The sequence below is a fragment of the Capra hircus genome, chromosome 14 (genome assembly GCF_001704415.2).
Source record: "Capra hircus breed San Clemente chromosome 14, ASM170441v1, whole genome shotgun sequence".
In the NCBI taxonomy this organism is placed as follows: Eukaryota; Metazoa; Chordata; class Mammalia; order Artiodactyla; family Bovidae; genus Capra; species Capra hircus.
The window spans coordinates 15104343-15127133 of NC_030821.1; the positions used below are offsets into that span (position 1 = coordinate 15104343).

General features: G+C 40.7%; 1 protein-coding gene across 2 annotated transcripts in view; it reads left to right on the top strand.

Annotated features, from left to right (window-relative positions):
* CPQ (carboxypeptidase Q) overlaps positions 1–22791 on the top strand; it is a 567536-nt gene that overhangs the window by 435756 nt on the left and 108989 nt on the right. For both annotated transcript variants that reach the window (XM_018058258.1, XM_018058257.1), the window contains exon 6: positions 8697–8788. In XM_018058258.1, the coding sequence (XP_017913747.1) occupies positions 8697–8788 (92 nt within the window). The remainder of the gene's footprint in view (positions 1–8696; positions 8789–22791) is intronic.

Consider the following 22791-nt stretch of genomic DNA (forward strand, 5'->3'; position numbering starts at 1 on the left):
GCATGTCAGGGACTGGGTCAGGATTATGGAAAAGAGAAACAAGTAAGTCTCAGAAAATTACTGGTGGGGAGATCAACATGTAAGTGTGGCTGAAAATTGACAGAGAAGTCTGTAGGAAATTCTAGAAGAACTCTAAGAAAGGAACAGCCAGCTTTTCCCTAGAGTTAGGGGTTCCATCTTAGATAAAGTAAATGTTAGCAATGGACTTTGTCAAATGAATAAGCGCTTGCCAGGTGGAAAAGTTGAAGGAGCATTCTAGATAGGAAGAAGAGCATCAATCTACAAAGGACTAGAAATCTGAGACAGCATGGCATCTCGGGTCAGGGACAAGTAGGAAATATGTGGCTGGAGCTCAGAGTGAGAGGTAAAAGCAGGATGAAAAGAGTGGAAAACTGGATAAGGGCCAGAAACAGCCTTCACACCCTGGTGGTCACAGCGTTTCTACTTCAGCAGTGATTAATCATGATTTTCCTGGCTAATAGAATCCTAATCTTTATAATGAGGTAGGACTGTTCCCTTTGAATTATGGAAATTATAACTATTATGACCTGCTCCACAAACACAGGTTATAAATATGATCACATCCTTCAATCTTCTTTGCCATTAATCATCCAAGCCTCCATAGACCTTATTAGCACAAAGTCTATTATGTCTTCCAGAGGTTCCTGGGCCTTGACTCAAGACAAATGGGTCATTTCTCCTCCAGAAACCTGTGGCTGGATCCACTTGTGACTGCTATTCTTTCTGCCTGCTGCACGGCACTGTTCACAGTCTTAAGTTACAGTGGTGCCCATTTTGGGAAACAAGGTTACAACACCCCTTGCTGATATTCCCATCCTCAGCTGTTGTTCTCTAAATCATAACCTCTACTAGAGTGGCTGGATCTGGAGGAGCTTCTGGACTTGGCCACACGCTAGTCTAAAATTCACCTTTCCCCTCAGTGTTACTCCACTGTGTTGAGCCCAGGACAATAACAACCCAGATTCCTCTCTTCATCAAGGTCATTTTGTTTTAGTGGTTTCCAGGACTTTCCCTGCCCTGGGGCCTTTAGTCATGGTCACCCTGACCAAAGCTGTGGTTTTACCAGGGGTCATGTGTGGATCTGAGAGTTGGACCATAAAGAAGGCAGAGTGCCGAAAAATTGATGGTTTCGGACTGTGTTGCTGGAGAAGACCCTTGAGAGTCCCTTGGACAGCCAGGATGTCAAACCAGTCAATCCAAAAGGAAATCAACCCTGACTATTCATTAGAAGGACTGATGTTGAAGCTGAAGCTCCAGTACTTTGCTCGCCTGATGCGAAGAGCCGACTCATTGGAAAAGACCTTGATGCTGGGAAAGATTGAGGGCAAGAGGAGAAGGGGATGACAGAGAATGAGATGGTTGGATGGCATCACCAACTCAATGGACATGAGTTTGAGCAAACTCCAGAACAGTGCAGGATAGGGAAGGCCATGGGGTTGCAAGGATTCGGACATGCCTTAGTGACTGAAGAACAGCAGCACTCTGCCTCAACAGTTCCCTCATCCCCAGTCCTCCGCCCAAGGAAGCAGCAGTCAGAGCACTGGCTTTCCTCCCAGAAGGCTCCTTTCACACTCTGATTTATCTCCTGCCTGGTATCCGGGTTGTTCCGTCAGAGAGCTCAAGAGGCAGTAACCAGCAAGATGGAGTTTTACAAGTTTGTTGCCCTGCCCCAGTGCCCCCCCCCGCAAAGTGCCTAATTGCTTTATATTTACATGACTATGAAAGATACCAAGTGATTCTTCTGAGAACAAGAGATCTTCTTCCGAGTGATTTTCTGTTCCTGCCTATAAAGAGTAGTCACAATTTACTTCACAAAAATAATGAATCTTTATGTAACCATGCCCCCTGTTTTAAAAAATCAGTGTAATGTTTTCATATATAATGAGCTAAGTAAGTTGGCCAAAATTGAAATAGGGTTCAACCCCCAAACCTATATGCTTAACCACTGTGTTCACTGCCTCATCTCACTCAGCTTATGTGCTAATATAACATAGGCTGCCTTGGTGGCTCAGGTGGTAAGAATCCACCGGCACTGCAGGAAACCTGGGTTCAGTCCCTGGGTTGGGGAAAGTCCCCTGGAGGAGGGCAGGGCACCCCACTCCAGTATTCTTGCCTGGAGAATCCCCATGGACAGAGGAGCCTGGTGGGCTACAGTCCATGGGGTCGCAAAGAGTCAGACACGACTGAGGGACTAAGCACAGCACATATCATTATTTATTGTTTAATTTAGATACTACACTTATACAAGTCGAGTTTATTATAGAATTGTGTAATAGATGCAATCATGGCTGACTCTTTGCAACCCCATGGACTGCAGCCCTCTAGGCTCTTCCATGCATGGAATTTTCCAGGCAAGAATACTGGAATAGGTTGCCATTTCCTCCTCCAAAGAATCTTCTTGACCCAAGGATCAAACCCGAGTGTCTTGCATTGGCAGACTTATTCTTTACCACTGAGAATTAGACATCTCTAAGTGCAGATATTGAATTGTTGATAAAGAGGAGCTGGACAACAAGTGTATTTATGATCTAAAACTGCATATATGTATAAATTGAGTATATTTACTATAAGAGAAAAATGTGTTTTCTCTGCAAAATTTGGGCTTCCCAGGTGCTGTTAGTGGTAAAGAACCTGCCTGCCAGTGTAGGAGACACAGGTATGATCCCTGGGTTGGGAAGACCCCCTGGAGGTAGGAATGGCAAAGCACTCTAGTATTCAGGCCTGGAGAATCCTATGGACAGAGGAGCCTGGGGGGCTACAGTCCATGGGATCGCAAAGAGTTGGACATGGCTGAAGTGACTTAGCACGCATGCATGCTGAAAAATTAGGTCTCACAACAGAGAAGAGTACTTACATAGTCTTGGTAGGATTGAAGCGGAGTAGTAAACAGGCATTTGGGTTAATACACTTTGTTTATAAATAGTGTTCTTTAGAATTCATAATTTGGAAAATCTCTCTACAGGGGTAGATTAATCTAATTTTGGCTCACTCCTCATCCAAGTGTAGGACAGTCAGTTGACCTTTCCGATTTATCAGTTTTACTCTCAACCTTCTTATCTTTAAATTTGATAACAACAAAAAATAAACTCCTACTGGATTATCTTCACCCTTGCTCATAGACACTGTTTTCCCGGGAGCGTCATCACTCTCCTCAATGAAATGAAAGTGAGTGCAGGTATGTCATATTTCATAAACAAAGGCAAAATTCTGACGTATTATCCGTAGTCTATGTTCATTTAAAGGATAACCGTAATCCCATATAATGTTTCTTGTACTCTCTAAAGTTCTAATGAAAAATTCCAGGAGGTCAGGAGATCTCTGGGCAGTTTTATTATATTGATGGGGGAACTAATTGCTTATCTTCTGACAAAACCTCAATGAGACACGACTCCAAGCCTGCTCCGCCCAGAGTCCTTCCTATCAGCTCAAAGACTCTTTTCCTGTGCTTGCCTTAGTCTGGTGCTGTGAACCCCTGAGCCAGGGCCAGAGCTGTGAGCTAGGACTCCTATGTCACCCTGGTTTTGCTACAAGATGAGAGCCCTGCCTTTGACCTTGAATCACTTTGTTGTGTTGCTGTCAATATTATTGCTTTTTTATTGTTGTTATTTTTGTTACTTCATATACTTAGAATTCCCAGCTTTTAAAACCAGTTTGAATTTGAGATACACAATAAATTCTGTTATTTAAAATGATAAATATAGACATCGCTTATATCAATTTCACTCAGCTTTCCGATTTATTGTGTGTGTGTGTGTGTGTGTGTGTGTGTGTGTGTGTGTGTGTGTGTGTGTGTGTACTTTATCCAGAAACTAAAAATTCTGATTGTCTTGTTTTTAAAGTGAGGAAACAACTTCTGTTTATTTGGAGGTAGACATGCTCTGTGTTGGAATGAGGGCATATTCCATGCTGAAAGAGGTTATGTGTTTTTCCACAAGCTAGATGAAACTTGTATCTTCCCCTTGGCTGCGAGTGTATTCTGTGTAAACAAAGATGTTCTGCGGCTCCTAGGGAAGAGGAACGAGGAAGATGCCTCTTTCCTGGTACTCTCACAGGCACCTCCTGGAAATCACTGGCACAGGCTAAAGTTCGTGGAGTGATGTAGAAAGAAGCTAACACACGATTCTTGAAAGCCTACTGTGTGCCAGGAACTGTGCTTCATATTTACTTAAATGCCTGGTCTCATTTAATTTTCTTAACAAGGCCATAAGGCAATTACTCTTTTCCTTACTGTGTAGATGAAGAAACTGAGGCTCAGAGAGATTAGACAACTCCCCTGAAGTCACAGAGCTAGAAGGGGCAGAGCAGGGACCCCGAGTTTATTGAGATCCCAGGGCCAACACCTCCCTGTGCCCCACACTGCCTGTCTGTGGACTCCGGTGGCCTGGGAGCTCGAACTCCAGGCTAGAGTCAGGGTCTTGGGCTGAGTGAAGGCCCTTTCTCTTAGGTCCTAGGGGCAATTAGAAGGTCAGAGCAGAAAAGAGACTTTGCAGCTCAGTCGGTATCTGCTTAACCGCCGGTTTCCTAACCTCTTCTGTTAGGCCTTCACCTTGATTGCGGAGTAGAATGGGGACTGAATTTCTCCAGGACTGAGTGGGGGTGGGGGTCTCTTTGTCTCCTCAGGGCCAGCTGTGCACTAGCTAGGCTGCTGGTGTTTGCAGGTTTTAGCATCCCTTACTTCAAACAGATCACTTTTTTGTTATCTTAATGGAACATCACTGGCCACTTGGCTGATTTGAAATGTGAGGGAGACTAATCCTATACAGCAGTGATTTGCAAGTTAGAACACCAAGTCTATGGGGATATACAGAGCATTTGCTTTGAAAAATTAATTTTTCTCTAATTCGTGCTAAACTGTCACTTGATCCTTATTTAGAGAATTCCATCATTTTAATAATTTGGTACTGTTTTGCTGGTAAAGGCAGAGATATGTAAACAGAAAGCTTTTTCCCCTTTTCTATGGGTTTTAAAAAATGTTCAGAATTTTCATTTGCAGCACTTTATCCTTTTTTCTTTTACCGTTTTCTATGTTGCAAGCAAAATGTCATTTGGTTTAAATTGACATTAAGCACATTTCTGTTTGAGGAGCCAGTGACTGTAATCTTTAGATAGACTGATTAGGTTTCTTTCTCCAGCAACAGTTTGTGCTATGAAGATGAGTAGGCAGTTTGACTCTGTGGAGCAGGCAGTGGGCCCTTCAGGATTCTTTTTCAGCAGGGTTCTTTGTCAGTCCCTGCTGAAAAAGCCTTCAAATGACTTTGGAAGATTGTCTGTACGGAGTATTTAGATGCCCCTTCTCTCTATGGGTAAAAGTGTATGCTCTGTGCCTGGCTATCCATTGTGTAGCTTTATAATTTGTTCACTGAGTGTCTGCCACATGCCAGACACAGTGTCTTACATACAGCATCACATCTCATTTCATCCTCACAACCACCCTGGGAAATTGTTATGTTATGAACATGTAATATTCCCTCCACTCTTCAGATAAGGAAGCTGAAGTTCAGGTGGAGAAATATCTCAGTGGTTACACACCTGGTGCCTGTTGATAGCAGGGCTCAGCAGATCTGTTCACATTTTTCGACTGTAATACTTTGCCTGGAAAATGAACTAGCAGGAAAGTTTTAGGAGATGAGCCTGGGATAGTGTTAGAGAGCTTTGACTTTTACTCTAAGACACCACACCTTGGATTTATTTATTCATTTGGTATCTATTTCAGTTCAGTTCAGTTCAGTCACTCAGTTGTGTCCGACTATTTGCAACCCCATGAACCATAGCACACCAGGCCTCCCTGTCCATCACCAACTCCCGGAATCCACCCAAACCCATGTCCATCGAGTTGGTGATGCCATCTAACCATCTCATCCTCTGTCATCCCCTTCTCCTCCTACCCTCATTCTTTCCCAGCATCAGGGTCTTTTCAAATGAGTCAGCTCTTTGCATCAGGTGGCCAAAGTACTGGAGTTTCAGTTTCAATATCAGCCCTTCAAATGAACACCCAGGACTGACTGATCTCCTTAAGGATGGACTGGTTGGATCTCCTTGCAGTCCAAGGGACTCTCAAGAGTCTTCTTCAGCACTACGGTTCAAAAGCATCAATTTTTGAGCACTCAGCCTTCTTTATGGTCCAACTCTCACATCCATACATGACCACTGGAAAAACCATAGCCTTGACTAGACGGACCTTAGTCGGCAAAGTAATGTTCTGCTTTTGAATATGCTATCTAGCTTGGTTATAACTTTCTTTCCAATGAGCAAGTGTCTTTTAATTTCATGGCTGCAGTCACCATCTGCAGTGATTTGGGAGCCCAGAAAAATAAAGTCAGCCACTGTTTCCACTGTTTCCCCATCTATTTGCCATGAAGTGATGGGACCGGATGCCATGATCTTCGTTTTCTGAATGCTGAGCTTTAAGCCAACTTTTCACTCTCCTATTTCATTTTCATCAAGAGGCTCTTTAGTTCCTCTTCACTTTCTGCCATAAGGGTGGTGTCATCTGCATATCTGAGGTTATTGATGTTTCTCCCAGCAATCTTGATTCCAGCTTGTGCTTCTTCCAGCCCAGCCTTTCTCATGATGTACTCTGCATAGAAGTTAAATAAGCAGGTGTAAGAATTAAAGATTTTAAAATTAAAAAAATTTTTAAAAAGTTAATTAATTTGTCCTAAGGATTATATACATCCAATTAAAATATAAATAAAATTATTGTTAACTCACAAAAAAATAAAATAAAATAAAATAAAAGAAGTTAAATAAGCAGGTGACAATATACAGCCTTGATGTACTCCTTTTCCTATTTGGAACCAGTCTGTTGTTCCATGTCCAGTTCTAACTGTTGCTTCCTGACCTGCATACAGGTTTCTCAAGAGGCAGAAACCCATCTCTTTCAGAATCTTCCACAGTTTATTGTGATCCACACAGTCAAAGGCTTTGGCATAGTCAATAAAGCAGAAATAGATGTTTTTCTGGAACTCTCTTGCTTTTAGGATGATCCAGTGGATGTTGGTAATTTGATCTCTTGTTCCTCTGCCTTTTCTAAAACCAGCTTGAAATTTGGAAGTTCATGGTTCACATATTGCTGAAGCCTGGCTTGGAGAATTTTAAGCATTACTTTTCTAGCATGTGAGATGAGTGCAGTAGTTTGGTACCTATTTATTGGGCACCAAATATGTGTGCCAAACAGTCTAGGCACTGGGGGCATCACATTGAACCAGAAGCTTACACTGTGGCTCTTGGAGGTCTTGAACAGAGAAATGACATGCTCTGGCATACGTTTTACAAGGGGCCTGCTGACTGCAGTGCAGACCATCACCTGCAGAGGGGCATGGACTGTGGCAGGGAGACCAGCTTGGAGGCGACTGCAACAGTCCAGACAAAAATGGGTGGGTCTTGGACCAGCATGGGAGCAGAGGTGAAAAGCTGGATTCTAGACGGACTTAGCAGGAAACACCAATGGGATCTGCTGAACAACTGGATGTGGAAACTGCTTTTCTGGGCTTCAGTTGGAACTCAGGTCAGCCTGCCTCAACTCAACTCAACTCAACCCAACAGTTAGAACTCAACAGCCTGTGCTGTTTGATGTCTAAATTGCTCAGGTGTAAAGTCATTTCATAGTGTTTCATTTAGTGAAAAGCTTATCTCCTTTTCAGTACCTTAGCACTAGACTTATGCAAGGAGAGAATACTTGTCGGTGTCCAGAGGAGGGGGAGCAGAGCTCCATTTCCCAGGAGCACTTATCATCCAGGCTGCAGTCAAGCAGCCTGCTCCCTTCAAGAAGGCCACGTGCCTGGGTGGCAGCACTGGGTAGTTATACTTGATGCTTGCTGTGTGTCTGTCTCATGGCCATTCAGAGTCCTTCCCTGTGTTTTCCCTGCAGTGAGGCAAGAGGAAAGGTCTTCTCAATGAGGTTTAAGCCCCGCTTCATGTTTTTCTGCACTTATTATTTCTCAAAAGCAACATTATCAGGTCCAAATCAGAAATAAGTTTCAAGTCTTGGTCAAAAAGTGGAACTCTGAACATACTGTTTGACCCTTGTAGTTAACTTTTACGGAGCTGACACCATCACTCAAAACTGGTTCTAAATATGCCAGATCTGCCAGTAACTTCAATGCCTGCAGGATGGAAGCTTGTATTTGCTGCGTCAATGAATGCAGCATTGTGTTTTATTCATGATCATTCATTACTAAGGAGAGCACGGGCAGTTGGTTATACTCGTGTATTTAGACTAAGAAGCAACCCCTTCCATACCTTATCTTGAAGTAGAGACTAATCACAGGGTTTCAGTTAATCATGGGAAGGAAGGCCTCAGGATCTGCCTAGAGTCTTCCTAACTACGTCTTCTGGATGAACTCTAGTAGCCCCGTGAACTTGGCCATCAATTGTGTCCTACTGGGTACATTGTCCAGTTAAAAATATAAACAGAGGCTCTCACTCCCTGGGCTGCAGACAGCATTCATCACAATCCCTTTCATCATTAACCTGCCCTGGAGATTGGCCCTGAGGGTCCTCCTTTGCTGGGTCTGCCACACGTGAATCAGGCAGCCACACCAGCAAGAGATGAAAGGGCATACCTCTGATTCCCTCCTGCTTCCCTCCTGCAGAATTCAGATGAGAGGCCCTGCCATTTTTTTTTTTTAATTCAAAATCAACTGAAGAATCACTTGTTTTATTATCATTCCCAGGGCTGCGTCCGAAGAGAACCCTGCGTTTGGTGCTCTGGACTGCGGAGGAGCAAGGTGGAATTGGTTCCTCCCAGTATTATCAGCTGCACAAGGTAGGAGAGCAGCCACGGACTGCTGGGCATTTGCACGTGTAAGATCAGTGTAAATACACCAAAAGCACTGACGCTGTTGGTTTGAAAATTCCCTCTATTGTCCTGAAGACTCAACAGTACTCTGTGGTAGGCTGACCCTGGCAAACACTCCTTGCAGAAATCTTCCTCATTCAGCCCCATAGAGGAGAACCCCCTGGTGAGCTGAGGGATTTTCTATGTCTACGTTAGTCTGTGGCATTAGGAAGAGTCCACTTGCTATGTAGCCATTTTTGTCGACTCTCCAGTCCTGCTGTGCTCATGTGTGCCAGAGAAGCAGTGACAGGCTCACAGTCCCTGTTCCTCTTGAGCCCACCCTCATGCCCCAAGGTCCCAAGTGCTGGTGTTTGAAAGCCACATCCTGAGACCTCGAGTCAGCCAGGATAATGGCCGTGGGAATGGCAGCAAGCAAAGGTCTCAGAATGTGGAGGGCAGTGTGGTTTGACACTGACCAAAATAAGGCAACAGTGAAGCTTGAGGCAAGAAAGTGATAGTGGAAGATCATATATAGAAATACAAGACCACATTTAAGACAGGGAACAGGGGCTCTCAAGGCAAAAGAAATAAAAGCAAAAATAAACAAATGAGACCTAATCAAGCTTAAAAGCTTTTTGCACAGCGAAAGAAACCATAAAGAAAACAAAAAGGCAGTCAGTGGAATGGGAGAAAATGTTTACAAATGACTTGATCAACAAAGATCTAATATCCAAAATGTACAAACAACCCAATCAAAAATGAGCAAAGACCTTATAAGACATTTCTCCAAAGAAGACATACAGATGGCCAAAAGACACATGAAAAGATGCTCAACATCACTAATTATTAGAGAAATACAGATCAAACCCACAATGAGGTATCACTTCACATCAGTCAGAATGGACATCATTAAAATGGCTGCAAATAATACATTCTGAAAGAAAAGGGAACCCTCATAACCTGTTGGTGGGAATGTGAATTGGTGCAGCCGCTTCAGAAAACAGTATGGAGGTTCCTTAAAAAATGAAAACTAGAACTACCATATGACCCAGGAATCCCACACCTGGGCATATATCTGGGAAGGATAAAAACCCTTAATCTGAAAAGGTATATGCACCCCAGTGTTCGTGGCAGCACTAATTTATAATAACCAAGACATGAAAAGAACCCAAGTGCCAGTCAACAGACTTATGATGTGGTGTGTGTGTATATATGTATACGTACATACATACATACAGTGGGGTATTATTACTCAGTCATAAAAAATTGACATTTGCAGCAACATGAATGGACCTAGAGAATATCATACTAAGTGAAGTAGGTTAGACAGAGAAGGATAAATATTTTATGATATCACTTATATGTGAAATCTGAAATAATGCAAATGAATGTATATACAAAACAGAAACAGAACCACAGACATAGAAAAAAAATTTACAGTTACCAAAGGGGAAAGGGAGTCAGGGTGGCAGGGGATAAATTAGGAGTATGGCATTATCACATACAAACTACTATATAAAATAGATAAGCAACGAGAACTTACTATATAACAGAAGATGTACAGAATCTTGTAATAACCTATAATGGAAAATATTCTGAAAAAATATGTATACATAACTGAATCACTTTGCTGTACACCTAAAATTAAAGCAATATTATAAATCAACTAAACTTAATTTTTTAAAAAATGAGGGGCAGGGAGATTAATATCCAGAACAACCTTTGAGAAAGGGGAAAAGGGGCAAAATGTACAAGCACAAATCAAATGTTAGTTTAAAGAGGAATTCCCCAGTCAGTGACTGCTGAGCAGTGGTGGCTGGGCAGAGGAGCGGAATCTGGTCTGCTGGACTATTCTCCCTGCATCTGCAGGCTAAAAGGAACACGTCTTGTAAATTTGTTATCTAAATCAGAGAGAAGTCTGCTGTTTTCCGAGTTGTGTTTGCATCCTTTTTGATCATTTGACAAAGTCAGTCTCTGTTACCCTATTTCAGTTATGCAGAGCTTACGAATAAGTTCAGGGTCACAAATTTGGTCACTAAATATTGTTACTTTCTGTACAAAGGAAGGCCATGCCTTTTGCCCAACTCTTTCTCTACTTCAGTTCTTAAGGCCTCAAGTGTTTATGGAGAATAAGGTTATTTCAGATTATATCCTTTGGTTGGTGGGTCAGTAGCATCATCTTTTCTCTGTTGTAGTAGGAGAGATCAGACTAAAAAATCAGAGATCTGATCTTATAGGACAAGATCGGACAGGAAGTCATTCTAAACCCAGCAACATTCATTTCATATTCTCTGAAAATCTACCGTCTCAGGTACCATATTAGGCGTTAGGTTTACTGTCATTAAGAAGCCTCACCCTGACCTTACTGAGACAGCTATCAAAAGAATGGCACCGACCACTGGGCTTCAACCACAATATAATGTGTTAAGAGTGTTCTGATAAAAAATAAATCAGCGATGGCAGAGACAGAAAATCCACGTAACCTGGGCTTCGGGAGCCGTCACAATGGACTACATGAGAGAAATGACATCTAAGCAGAGACTGAGGACTAAGCAGAAGCCAGGTAAGGGAAAGGTGTTGGCAGAAAGGAAGTGAGTCCAGAGCAGTGGGACCTCCATGCACCAAGGCTGGAGGTACAGAGATCACTGAACACAGCAGAAACTAAGAGGCATTCAGAGTGGCTGCCGCATCAAATGCAAGGTGCCCCACAGGAGGAGCAAAGAAGAGAAAGAAAAAGGAGCCTGGATGAGAAGGTGCAAACCACGTTTCGAAGTTTGCACTTTATCCAGAGGACAAGGGAGTAATTAAATTATTTTTAAGAAGGTGCGTTTAGAATCTATACATCTTGGCCTCTATTAAAAACAAAACACCTAAAGGAAATCTTTTGAAGCTCTGTCATTCTCTACTTCAAGAAAAAAAAAAAAGATGTATTAATAAAACTGCAGTGGCTCCAGCTTGAAATTTCCTCAACCACTGAAATTCCTTAGATCTGAAAAAAAAAAAATTATTTCTCTGAAGATTTTGAGTTTTGCTGTAGTCTACTACATGGATAAAATTAGAAATTACTTGATTTTAAACTTCTAAGAGGTTGGCAGGTATGAACACACACACACACACATATATGAATATATACTCAAAGGACATGCAATGAAGCTGTTTTATCTTGAAAACATCCATGTTGCCTTCTTACAAATGTGTCTATATACTGGTGGCTGGTCTGAATTGCAATTTCAGGGATCGAAAGAAGAAATTCCAGAAAGAGAAAACATAGGCCTTTTGTTTTAGGATAACTCTTTATCTTTCCTTTAAAAAGACATTCTGTGTGTTTTACAAGACACAACCAATTCTGAAGGACTTAATTCTATATTCTTATGATTAGCATATGGATCTAAGAATTGTCAAGAGCAAATGATTTCTGGGTGGCTGAGTTTAACTTTAAAGTAACTATAACAAGGACCAACAAGGAGTAAGTGAGTTTGAGTGAGTAGTCAGGAGGGAGAAAAAAAGGAAAGCCGCTCCCCTTCATACTGATGAGAACTGCCTGACAAATACCCTTGGCATCGGTATGAGTGATAACAAACAAGAACAGAACTTTAATTTGGTAATTATAAGAAGAAAAGATTTGAACTTTTAAAATAACTATGCTAGCATTTTTATGTTACAGTTATGTTTATTAATGATCTATATCAAGGATCAGTAAGTTATGGCCTGTGGACTAAATCCATATGTTTATGTACAGACCTCAAGACAAGAATGTTTTTATATGTTTTAACTGATTATGTGACTGAGATTGTATGTAGCCTGCAACTCCCAAAATAATAAGTATCTGGCCCTTTACAGAAATGGTTCATTGATCCTTAATTTATATGATAAAAATCATAAAATATTTTCATGTTATTTCCATATAATAATTTATTTATAACTTTGTATGACCTAAATGATAATTTTATACATTTTATTTGGAGCCAGTTAAATGTTTTACAGAAAGATATTATTTCAATAACGTAAATTACATTACCACTCTTTTTTTATGCATTCTTATTTGGTGTAGAGTTTTACCATAAAGTTAGCTAGACTTTCATAGCATTAATTATAAAGAAAACCAGTATGCAAAAAATTTCTTCTTTTTGTAGTTTGTAAAAAATTATTATTTCTGCTTTTTTGTTGCCCTGAATATATTCTTTTTTTATCATTATAGAATCTTTTCAGCAGTAAAAGTTCTATAAATATTACTTTAATGGATATGTATATAAGCTAAACTTTCATGGAAATAAAATTAATATTACCATTTATTATCCTTTTCTTAGGAAATATATCTTTGTTTATAATTAATATATTCATAGAAAAATATATAAAATTAAAACCATTTAAAATCATATGCTTAAACTTATTACCTAATTTTCAAAATTGTATTCAGATTAATAGCTGCCTTTATTTCATAATTATGCTTTCTTATAAAGTATTAGTTCAATTATTATAATAATTGCTAACCTTACTTAATTGTCATGAAATATGTGAGGCTATTTGTGGTTTGCATATAAATTTTGAAACGAAAATCGAGCTTTATTGTGATATCTAAAACACTTTACAAGGAAGCAGATTCCAACTGAAAAATGTCTATGAGCATTTTAGCAAGCATTACTAATAAATATTCAAACAGGGAATACTGAGTTTTTCGCTATATTTTGGAGTCAACTTGGATAGAAATCATTCCTGGTGTCCATCCAGCATGCCCATAACAATTCATAGCATAAAGTCCCATAAGGGCTGCAGAGCTGTGTACATAATATTCTCTCTTTTTTTTTTTTAATGGCAAAAACACCACAGTATTATAAAGTAGTTAGCCTCCAATCAAAATAAATGAATTAATTTTTAAAAGTTATTTCACGTATTTTGATAAACTGTAAACTTTTCTCTCCTAGTGTGGAGATCCTTTCCACAGGCTCCTTACATTATCACATGAACTTGAGAATTATTTAAATGTATATTGTTTGTACTTTATTGATTCATTTAAAAGTAACACATTTTTCAGGAGCTTCCCTGGTGGCTCAGTGGTAAAGAATCTGCTGGCCAATGCAAGAAGACTCCAGAGACACAGGTTCTATCCGTGGTTTGGGAAGATTCCCTGGAGAGGGAAATGGAGACCCACTCCAGTATTCTCGCCTGGAAAACTCCATGGACCGAGGAGCCTGGTGGGCTACAGTGGATCAGCTCGCAAGGAGTTGAACATGGCTGTGACTTAGCACACTCACACAGTGTGAGGTGTGCTCCTGTGACAGAGTAGTGAAGTCCCATCAGTTGGCCAGTGGGGAATTTTTCCAGGTCCTCTAACTATTTTGGAGTACTGATGGGGGCGTAGTAGGGGTGAGGCTGGTGAATTTCTTGGTGGGGTTAGGAGGCCATTGGATGTTTAGGTGAAGGGGCCACCCCTCCTTACCCTCAGCTAACTTCCTGCTTAATGCATGGCTTCACAAAAGAGGCAGATGGGACTTAGCAACTAAACAATAACAATACATTTTTCCTGCTGTTTTATTGAGAAATAATTAGCACTCAGTGATAAAATGCACAGCTATGCTGTCTGTCTCATCCTCTGCTGTGCTCTTCTCCTCTTGCCCTCAATCTTTCTCAGAATCAGGGTCTTTTCCAATGAGTTCGCGCTTCATATCAGGTGGCCAAACTATTGGAGCTTCAGCTTCAGTCTATCCTTCCAATGAATATTCAGGACTGATTTCCTTTAGGATGGATTGGTTGGATTTCCTTGCAGTCCAAGGACTCTCAAGAGTCTTCTCCAGCACCACAATTCAAAAGCATCAGCTCTTCAGTGCTCAGCTTTCTTTATGATCCAACTCTCATATCCATACATGACTACTAGAAAAGCCACAGCTTTTACGATATGGACCTTCATCAGCAAAATGATATCTCTCCTTTTTAATATTTTGTCTAGCTTTGTCATATCTTTTCTTCCAAGGAGCAAGCAGCTTTTAGTTTTGTGGCTGCAGTCACTGTCCGCAGTGATTTTGGAGCCCAAGAAAATAAAATCTGTCACTGCTTCCACTTTTTCCCCATCTATTTGTGATGAAATGATGGGACCAGATGCCATGATCTTGTTTTTCAAATGTGGAGTATTAAGCCAGCTTTTTCACTTTCCTCTTTCACCTTCATCAAGAGGCTCTTTTAGTTCCTCTTCACTTTCTGCCATTAAAGTGGTATCATCCACATATCTGAGGTTATTGATATTTCTCCCAGCACTCTTGATTCCAGCTTGTGCTTCATCCAGCCCTGCATTTCTCATGATGTACTCTGCATATAAGTTAAATAAGCAGGGTGACATTATACAGCCTTGATGTACTCCTTTCCCAATTTTGTACCAGTCCTTTGTTCCATGGTCGGTTCTAACTGTTGCTCCTTGATCTATATACAGATTTCTCAGGAGGCAGGTAAGGTGCTCTGGTATTCCCATCTCTGTAAGAAGTTTCCACAGTTTGTTATGATCCACAAAATCAAAGGCTTTGGTGTAGTCAATGAAATAGAAGTAGATGTTTTTCTGGAATTCCCTTGCTTTTTCTATGATCCAGTTGGCAATTTAATCTCTGGTTCCTCTGCCTTTTCTGAATCCAACTTGTACAGCTGGAATTTCTCAATTCACATACTGTTGAAGCCTGGCTTGAAGGATTTTGAGCATTACCTTGCTTGTAGTCCTATTGCCACTGCTGATTTTTCCAAATTTGCTGACATATTAAGTGCAGCACGTTAACAGCATCGTCTTTTAGAATTTGAAATAACTCAGCTGGAATTCCATCACATCCACTAGCTTTGTTCGTAGTAATTCTTCCTAAGGCCCACTTGACTTCACACTCCAAAATGTCGGGCTCTAGGTGAGTGACCACGCCTTCATGGTTTTCTGGGTTATTAACACCTTTTTGTATAGTTCTTTTGTATATTCTTGCCACCTCTTCTTAATCTTGTCTGCTTCTGTTAGGTCTTTGCTGTTTCTGCCCTTTATTGTTCCCATCTTTGCATGAAATATTCCCTTGGCATCTCCAATTTTTTGAAGTAGCTCTAGTCTTTCTCATTCTATTGTTTTCCTCTATTCCTTTGCATTGTTCACTTAAGAAGGCTTGCTTATCTCTCCCTGCTATTTTCTGGAACTCTGCATCCAGTTGTAAATATCTTTCCCTTTCTCCTTTGCCTTTTGCTTCCCTTTTTTCTTAGCTATTTGTGGCCTCCTCAGACAGCCACTTAGCTTTCTTATATTTCTTTCTTGGGGATGGCTTTGGTCACCCCATCCTGTACAATGTTACGAACCTCCATCCATAGTTCTTTGGACATTCTGTCTGCCAAATCTAATCCCTTGAATCTATTCATTACCTCCACTGTATAATCATGAAGGATTTGCTTTAGGTCATATCTGAAAAGTCTAGTGACTTTCTCTTCTTTCTTCAATTTAAGCCTGAATTTTGCAATAAGGAGCTCATGATCTGAGCCTCAGTCAGCTCCAGATCTTGTCTTTACTGTCTGTATAGAGCTTTTCTATCTTTGGCTGCAAAGAATATAATCAACCTGATTTCGGTATTGACCATCTGGTGATGTTCATGTGTAGAGTTGTCTCTTGCGTTGTTGGAAGAGAGTGTTTGCAGTGACCAGTGTGTTCTCTTGGCAAAACTCGGTTAGCCTTTGCCATGCTTCATTTTGCACTCGAAGGCCAAACTTGCCCATTACTCCAAGTATCTCTTTACTTCCTACTTTTGCATTCCAATCCCCTGTGATGAAATGGATATCTATTTTTAGTATTAGTTCTAAAAGATCTTGTAGGTCTTCATAGAACCATTTGACTTCACCTTCTTCGGCATTAGTGGTTGGGGCATAGACTTGGATTACTGTGATGTTGAATGGTCTGCCTTGGAAATGAACCAGGATCATTCTGTCATTTTTGAGATTACACCCAAGTACTTCAATTCAGACTCTTTTATTGCCTATGAGGGCTGCTGCATTTCTTCTAAGGAATTCTTGCCTACAATAGTAGATATAATGATCATCTGAATTAAATTCACCCATTCCCATGCATTTTAGTTCACTGATTACTAAAATGTTGATGTCCACTCTTGCCACCTCCTGCTTGATCACGTCCAAGTTTCCTATGGTGTGAGTAGTACACAGCACAACTTCTTCATCCATTCTCCTACTTCCGGTCATTTGGGTTGCTCCTAGCTTTAGCTGTTGTAAATAAGGCTGATACGACATTTTTGGACCAATCTTTCGGTGAAGATGTGCATTTCTTTTCTCTCCTAGGAGTAGAATTGCTGGCTCATGTGAGAGATGAATGTCCACCTTTGTTAGAAACCGTCAAAGTGGCAGGAGGTTATACCGTTTGACATTCTCACCAGCAACATACAGGAGTCCTAACTGCTCCCCCATCCTACCCAATATATAGTAGTATTTGGTAGACCTTTTATTTCTGACCATTCTTGTGGGAATAATAATTTTATGAGATGCAGTTCTGAAAAGTCCCAGGAAAAGTTCTGACCCCACTTCTAATGGCCATCATTGTTTCACCCTTTCCTGCTTCCTCGCCTTCATTCTTTGTTCTGTCTTATGATTTACCAAGATCAAAGGCCTTTTTACCCAGCGTGAAGTTTGTGGAGCTATTCATGGTTGGAGTGACCTTATTTCAATTTGGGGGAACACGGGAGAGCAGGTTATAGAAATGCCCTCCTCTCATGACCACCGCTGACTCCATAGAGACAGACCTCACAGCAGGGTGGAGCTGCTGGAACTCAGCTGGAGCCAAACGGGGCCTGATGCTCCATCAGGTTTGGGAAGGGAGATTTCCCTTATGTCCCCGAAAGAGTTTATTCTAGAAAGTGGGAAAAGAATGTCAGAAAATGCTTTGAGTTATTCTTTGTTGATAAAATTATTATTTTTAAAAAATATGAACAGTTTTTTTTTTTTTGGTTGAATTCAGCTTGCATTCACTGAGAAAGGAATGTCACCGCACTTAGAGGATATTATTGTGCTTTAGTGATTTTTAAGAGTTTACTTATCAGAGTGGAATTTAACTTTGGAATTAAAAAACATTGCAGATGATTTTATTGAATTTTCACGTCAATGAGTCAAATGAGTGTTGTCCAGATGCCATTTGCCTAATCTGCTTTTCATGGGAACAATGTTACTTTCTTCTCTACTCTTAGAAGGAGAGCAGGATGTCATTTCTCATGTCCTGAAACATACAAAGGAGGAAAAACACCCTAGACTAGTTTCAACTCTATTGCTGGCATTTTTAAATCTTTTCCATTTTAAGCAAAAATATGATCTGGCATAATTATAATGAGTAAGGTAATCTGGCCTTGAAAAAGCCTCATTACACAAAGCAATCAAATAAAATAGATTGATATGTTCTATTCTGGCATGAAAAATATTTTAACCTTTTCCTGATTTATTGCACAAACTACTGGCAATTGAATTACTGGGATTATGAACACTGCTGTGTTCTGGTAGTCATTAATAAGGGCAATATTTTAAACAGGCTTTATTAAATGAGGGATGGGATGTATGATCATTCTAAATACATTAGTTTATCCTAACTCTAGCCAACTCTAAAACAGAAAAAGTTAAAATGAATATGTATAATATTTTGTCAGAATTTCTGGTGTTGCCACGCTGAGGAACAAAATTTCCTCTTTACTTATGTAAATATATAAAAATGCCAGCTTCTTTTAGCAGTAAAGTTCTTGCCAACTTCCCAACCCACGCTGGGTTCATGTTTCACTCTAAAATAAAAGATATTTGGAAATGCTTTTGAGAATTCTTCAATGTTATTTGGGCAAATGGATTTACTTTGGCATTTTTATTTCACCAACCCTGTTGCTTCCATGTAATGTTGATTTAGCTAGGGTGACACTGCTAGAGAGAAAACAGTGTTGTACTCATCTGCAGCTCTGGTTATAAAAATAATAGACCTGATAGGCTCATTCAGATTGTGTCTGGACTGGGTCTCCAGAATGGCATTTCTTATATTGTTAATGTTCCGTGCAGTATAGATGTACTAATCAGAGGTTATGGTTTCAGTCATTACTGCTGGGCTTCGATGCATCCATGTTTCTCTTTCAGTATCTAGGTATTTGCATTAGTCTGTCAAGCACATCACAAAATTGGTTTAAATTTCATTTCTCTTGGTGTCTTCTTGGTCTGGAGTCCCATGTAGTTCCAACATTCACATAATTTCTACAGCAAGCCTGAGAGCTCTTTGGGGTCTTATTCGAATTTGTGAATTTTATTTTATATTTTAAGGAAAGTGCTGTCTTTTGCATTTGTTTGCTTTCTCCTGAGAACTCCATTATGACTATGGGACTTTAGCATATTCTGTATTGTATTTATATAGATGTTATGTCAGCCTGGGCAGAGATGTCAAAATATTTTCTTTGGTTTTAGGACAATCACATTACGGCACCTTGTCAAAGAACACGAGTAGGCTTGGACTCACCTCTTTCTTTTAACTCTTCAGAAGGTATACTTCTTAGCTAAGCTTTTAGTATTTTTTTCCATATAGAAGAAAAGAAGTCGTTTAAAGTAAAAAGACTACCTTAGACAACTAGAATGGAATCTTTGAGCTTGCCTACAGTCGTGGGGTGATAGTTACCATATTTATCATATGACCTTATGTCACAGGTCACAGTGAAGTCTGGCTTGAGTATTGGTTTTGCCCAAACATGTAAAGAACCACATCCTGACTTCTCTACTACGACTACTAATCCAAATAAGGCAACCACCTGTCAAAGTTGGTTCCAAGAACACTGTGCCAAATCCCCAAGGTTTATTGTGAATTCTTGTGGTTGGCATCTTACCTCATTTGTTCTCCATTTGTGAAACCATGACTGACTTCAGTTTGTACCCAGCCTGTTTTGCTAGCTTACTAGAGGTTGCCTAGTAGTCACAAACAGCTTCTGCCTCTGTTGCTAACCAGGTCATGATCTGACCCGGAAGGACCCACAGCATATTTAGTGCATGAACTTCCTAAGAAATCAGGTTGGCACACAAGGATACACAAATCTGAAGTGAGATGTTACGCTTAGGCTCCCAAGTGACTTATGCATCACACGAGCCTTTGGGGTTAAATTGTCGCATCCCATGCACAAGTTACAGAGTCCAACAAACCACTTTTGAACCACCAGCACTATTTTAATTCGCCTAGGAATGTCATCTTCCCTTTGTCTTCTAAAGTGAGGGTTGGTCAGCTTTTCTTAAGGATCAAGTAGTAAATACTTCAGGTTTTCAGGCCATATCACCTCTCTATTCAACTCAGTCTTTATAGGTCCAAAGTAGTCATGGACAATACTAGACAAATGACTTTTCCAATAAAATATAAGAAGGAGAAGGAGAAAAAGGAGAGGAGGAAGAAGAGAGAAGAGGGGAGGAGAAAGGGCAGAAGGAAGGGAGGAGAAGGAGGCGGTCAGATATGACGTGCTGGCCATAGTATGATGATTCCTGTTATTGGGAAGAAGTTTAGAGAACTTTCTTCCAAATCTTTTTTCAATTTCATAATCACGCCTTTTGGAGAAAGAGGTTTGTAGCACATGATGATATTCTAACATTTAGAGTGTCTTTAGCTAACATTTAGATTTTAATATGACTGTTATTTGTATGCTCAGCACTCAAGAGGTTGCAGTTTTTTCCCCTTAGATATTTGGCCAACAGAATACTCCATTGCCAGGTCAGTCTGTCTCATTAGTCATAGCCCAGTGAGGCACACAACAAGTATAGTACGCTGATTGGATGACAGGGTTAACATACTTCCTCAATATTTCCTAAAGAAGAGCAGAAGGTTTTATTAAGATAACTAAATATGATAACATTTGAAAATATATTTTAAATGGCATTTTTAAAATGTAGAAGCATCTTTGAAAGAAATGAACACTCTAATGTGTAATATCTTGGCAATTTTCTACTAATCCATAGCAATTGTCATTCACTGTTTAACCACATCCTAGTTTTATCCATAGATTTGCCTGCTGTGTCTTTTTAAATCTGAATTATTATGTGAGAGAGAAGCTCTTCCCAGGAAACCCCAAGCACCTCATGTCGTTCGGTAATTAGTAGCCCTTCTAGAGGGAGAAGGAAATGGCAACCCACTCCAGCATTCTTGCCTAGAGAATCCCGTGGACAGAGGAGCCTGGTGGGCTGCTGTCTATGGGGTCACACAGAGTCGGACACAACTGAAGTGACTTAGCAGCAGCAGCAGCAGCAGCAGCCCTTCTAGAAGCTAGGACAAACATATAGACAGCATATTAAAAATCAGGGACGTAACTTTTTTGACAAAGGTCCATATCAGTTCAGTTCAGTTCAGTCGCTCAGTCATGTACGACTCTTTGCGACCCCATGAAATGCAGCACCCCAGGCCTCCCTGTCCATCACCAACTCCCGGAGTTCACTCAGACTCACGTCCATCAAGTCGGTGATGCCATCCAGACATCTCATCCTCTGTCGTCCCCTTCTCCTCCTGCCCCCAATCCCTCCCAGCATCAGAGTCATTTCCAATGAGTCAACTCTTTGCATGAGGTGGCCAAAGTACTGGAGTTTCAGCATCAGCATCATTCCTTCCGAAGAAATCCCAGGGCTGATCTCCTTCAGAATGGACTGGTTGGATCTCCTTGCAGTCCAAGGGACTCTCAAGAGTCTTCTCCAACACCACAGTTCAAAAGCAGCAATTCTTCAGCACTCAGCTTTCTTCACGGTCCAACTCTCACATCCATACATGACCACTGGAAAAACCATAGCCTTGACTAGACGGACCTTAGTTGGCAAAGTAATGTCTCTGCTTTTGAATATGCTGTTCCGGTTGGTCATAACTTTCCTTCCAAGGAGTGTCTTTTAATTTCATGGCTGCAGTCACCATCTGCAGTGATTTTGGAGCCCCAAAAGGTAAAGTCTGACACTGTTTACACTGTTTCTGTATCTATTTCCCATGAAGTGATGGGACCAGATGCCATGATCTTCGTTTTCTGAATGTTGAGCTTTAAGCCAACTTTTCACTCTCCTCTTTCACTTGCATCAAGAGGCTTTTTAGTTCCTCTTCACTTTCTGCCATAAGGGTGGTGTCATCTGTATATCTGAGGTGATCGACATTTCTCCTGGTAATCTTGATTCCAGCTTGTGCTTCTTCCAGTCCAGCGTTTCTCATGATGTACTCTGCATAGAAGTTAAACAAGCAGGGTGACAATATACAGCCTTGATGTACTCCTTTTCCTATCTGGAATCAGTCTGTTGTTCCATGTCCAGTTCTAACTGTTGCTTCCTGACCTGCATACAGATTTCTCAAGAGGCAGGTCAGGTGGTCTGGTCTTCCCATCTCTTGAAGAATTTTCCACAGTTTATTGTGATCAACACAGTCAAAGCTTTGGCATAGACAGTAAAGCAGAAATAGATGTTTTTCTGGAACTCTTTTACTTTTTCCATGATCCATCAGATGTTGGAAATTTGATCTCTGGTTCCTCTGCCTTTTCTAAAACCAGCTTGAACATCAGGAAGTTCATGGTTCACGTATTGCTGAAACCTGGCTTGGAGAATTTTGAGCATAGTCAAAGCTATGGTTTTTCCAGTACTCATGTGCAAATGTGAGAGCTGGACCATAAGGAAAGCTGAGCACCAAAGAATTGCTGTTTTTGAACTGTGGTGTTGGAGAAGACTCTTAAGAGTGCCTTGGACTGCAAGGAGATCAAACCAGTCAATCCTAAAGGAAATCAACCCTTAAAATTCATTGGAAGGACTGATGCTAAAGCTGAAGTTCTGATAGTTTGGCCACCTGATGTGAAGAGCAGACTCATTGGAAAAGCCCCTGATGCTGGGAAAGATTGAGGGCAGGGGGAGAAGGGGGTAACAGAGGATGAAATGGTTGGATGGCATTACAGACTCAACAGACAGGAGTTGGCACAAATGCCAAGAGATAGTGAAGGTCAAGGAAGCCTGGCGTGCTGCAGTGCATGGAGTCACAAAGAGAT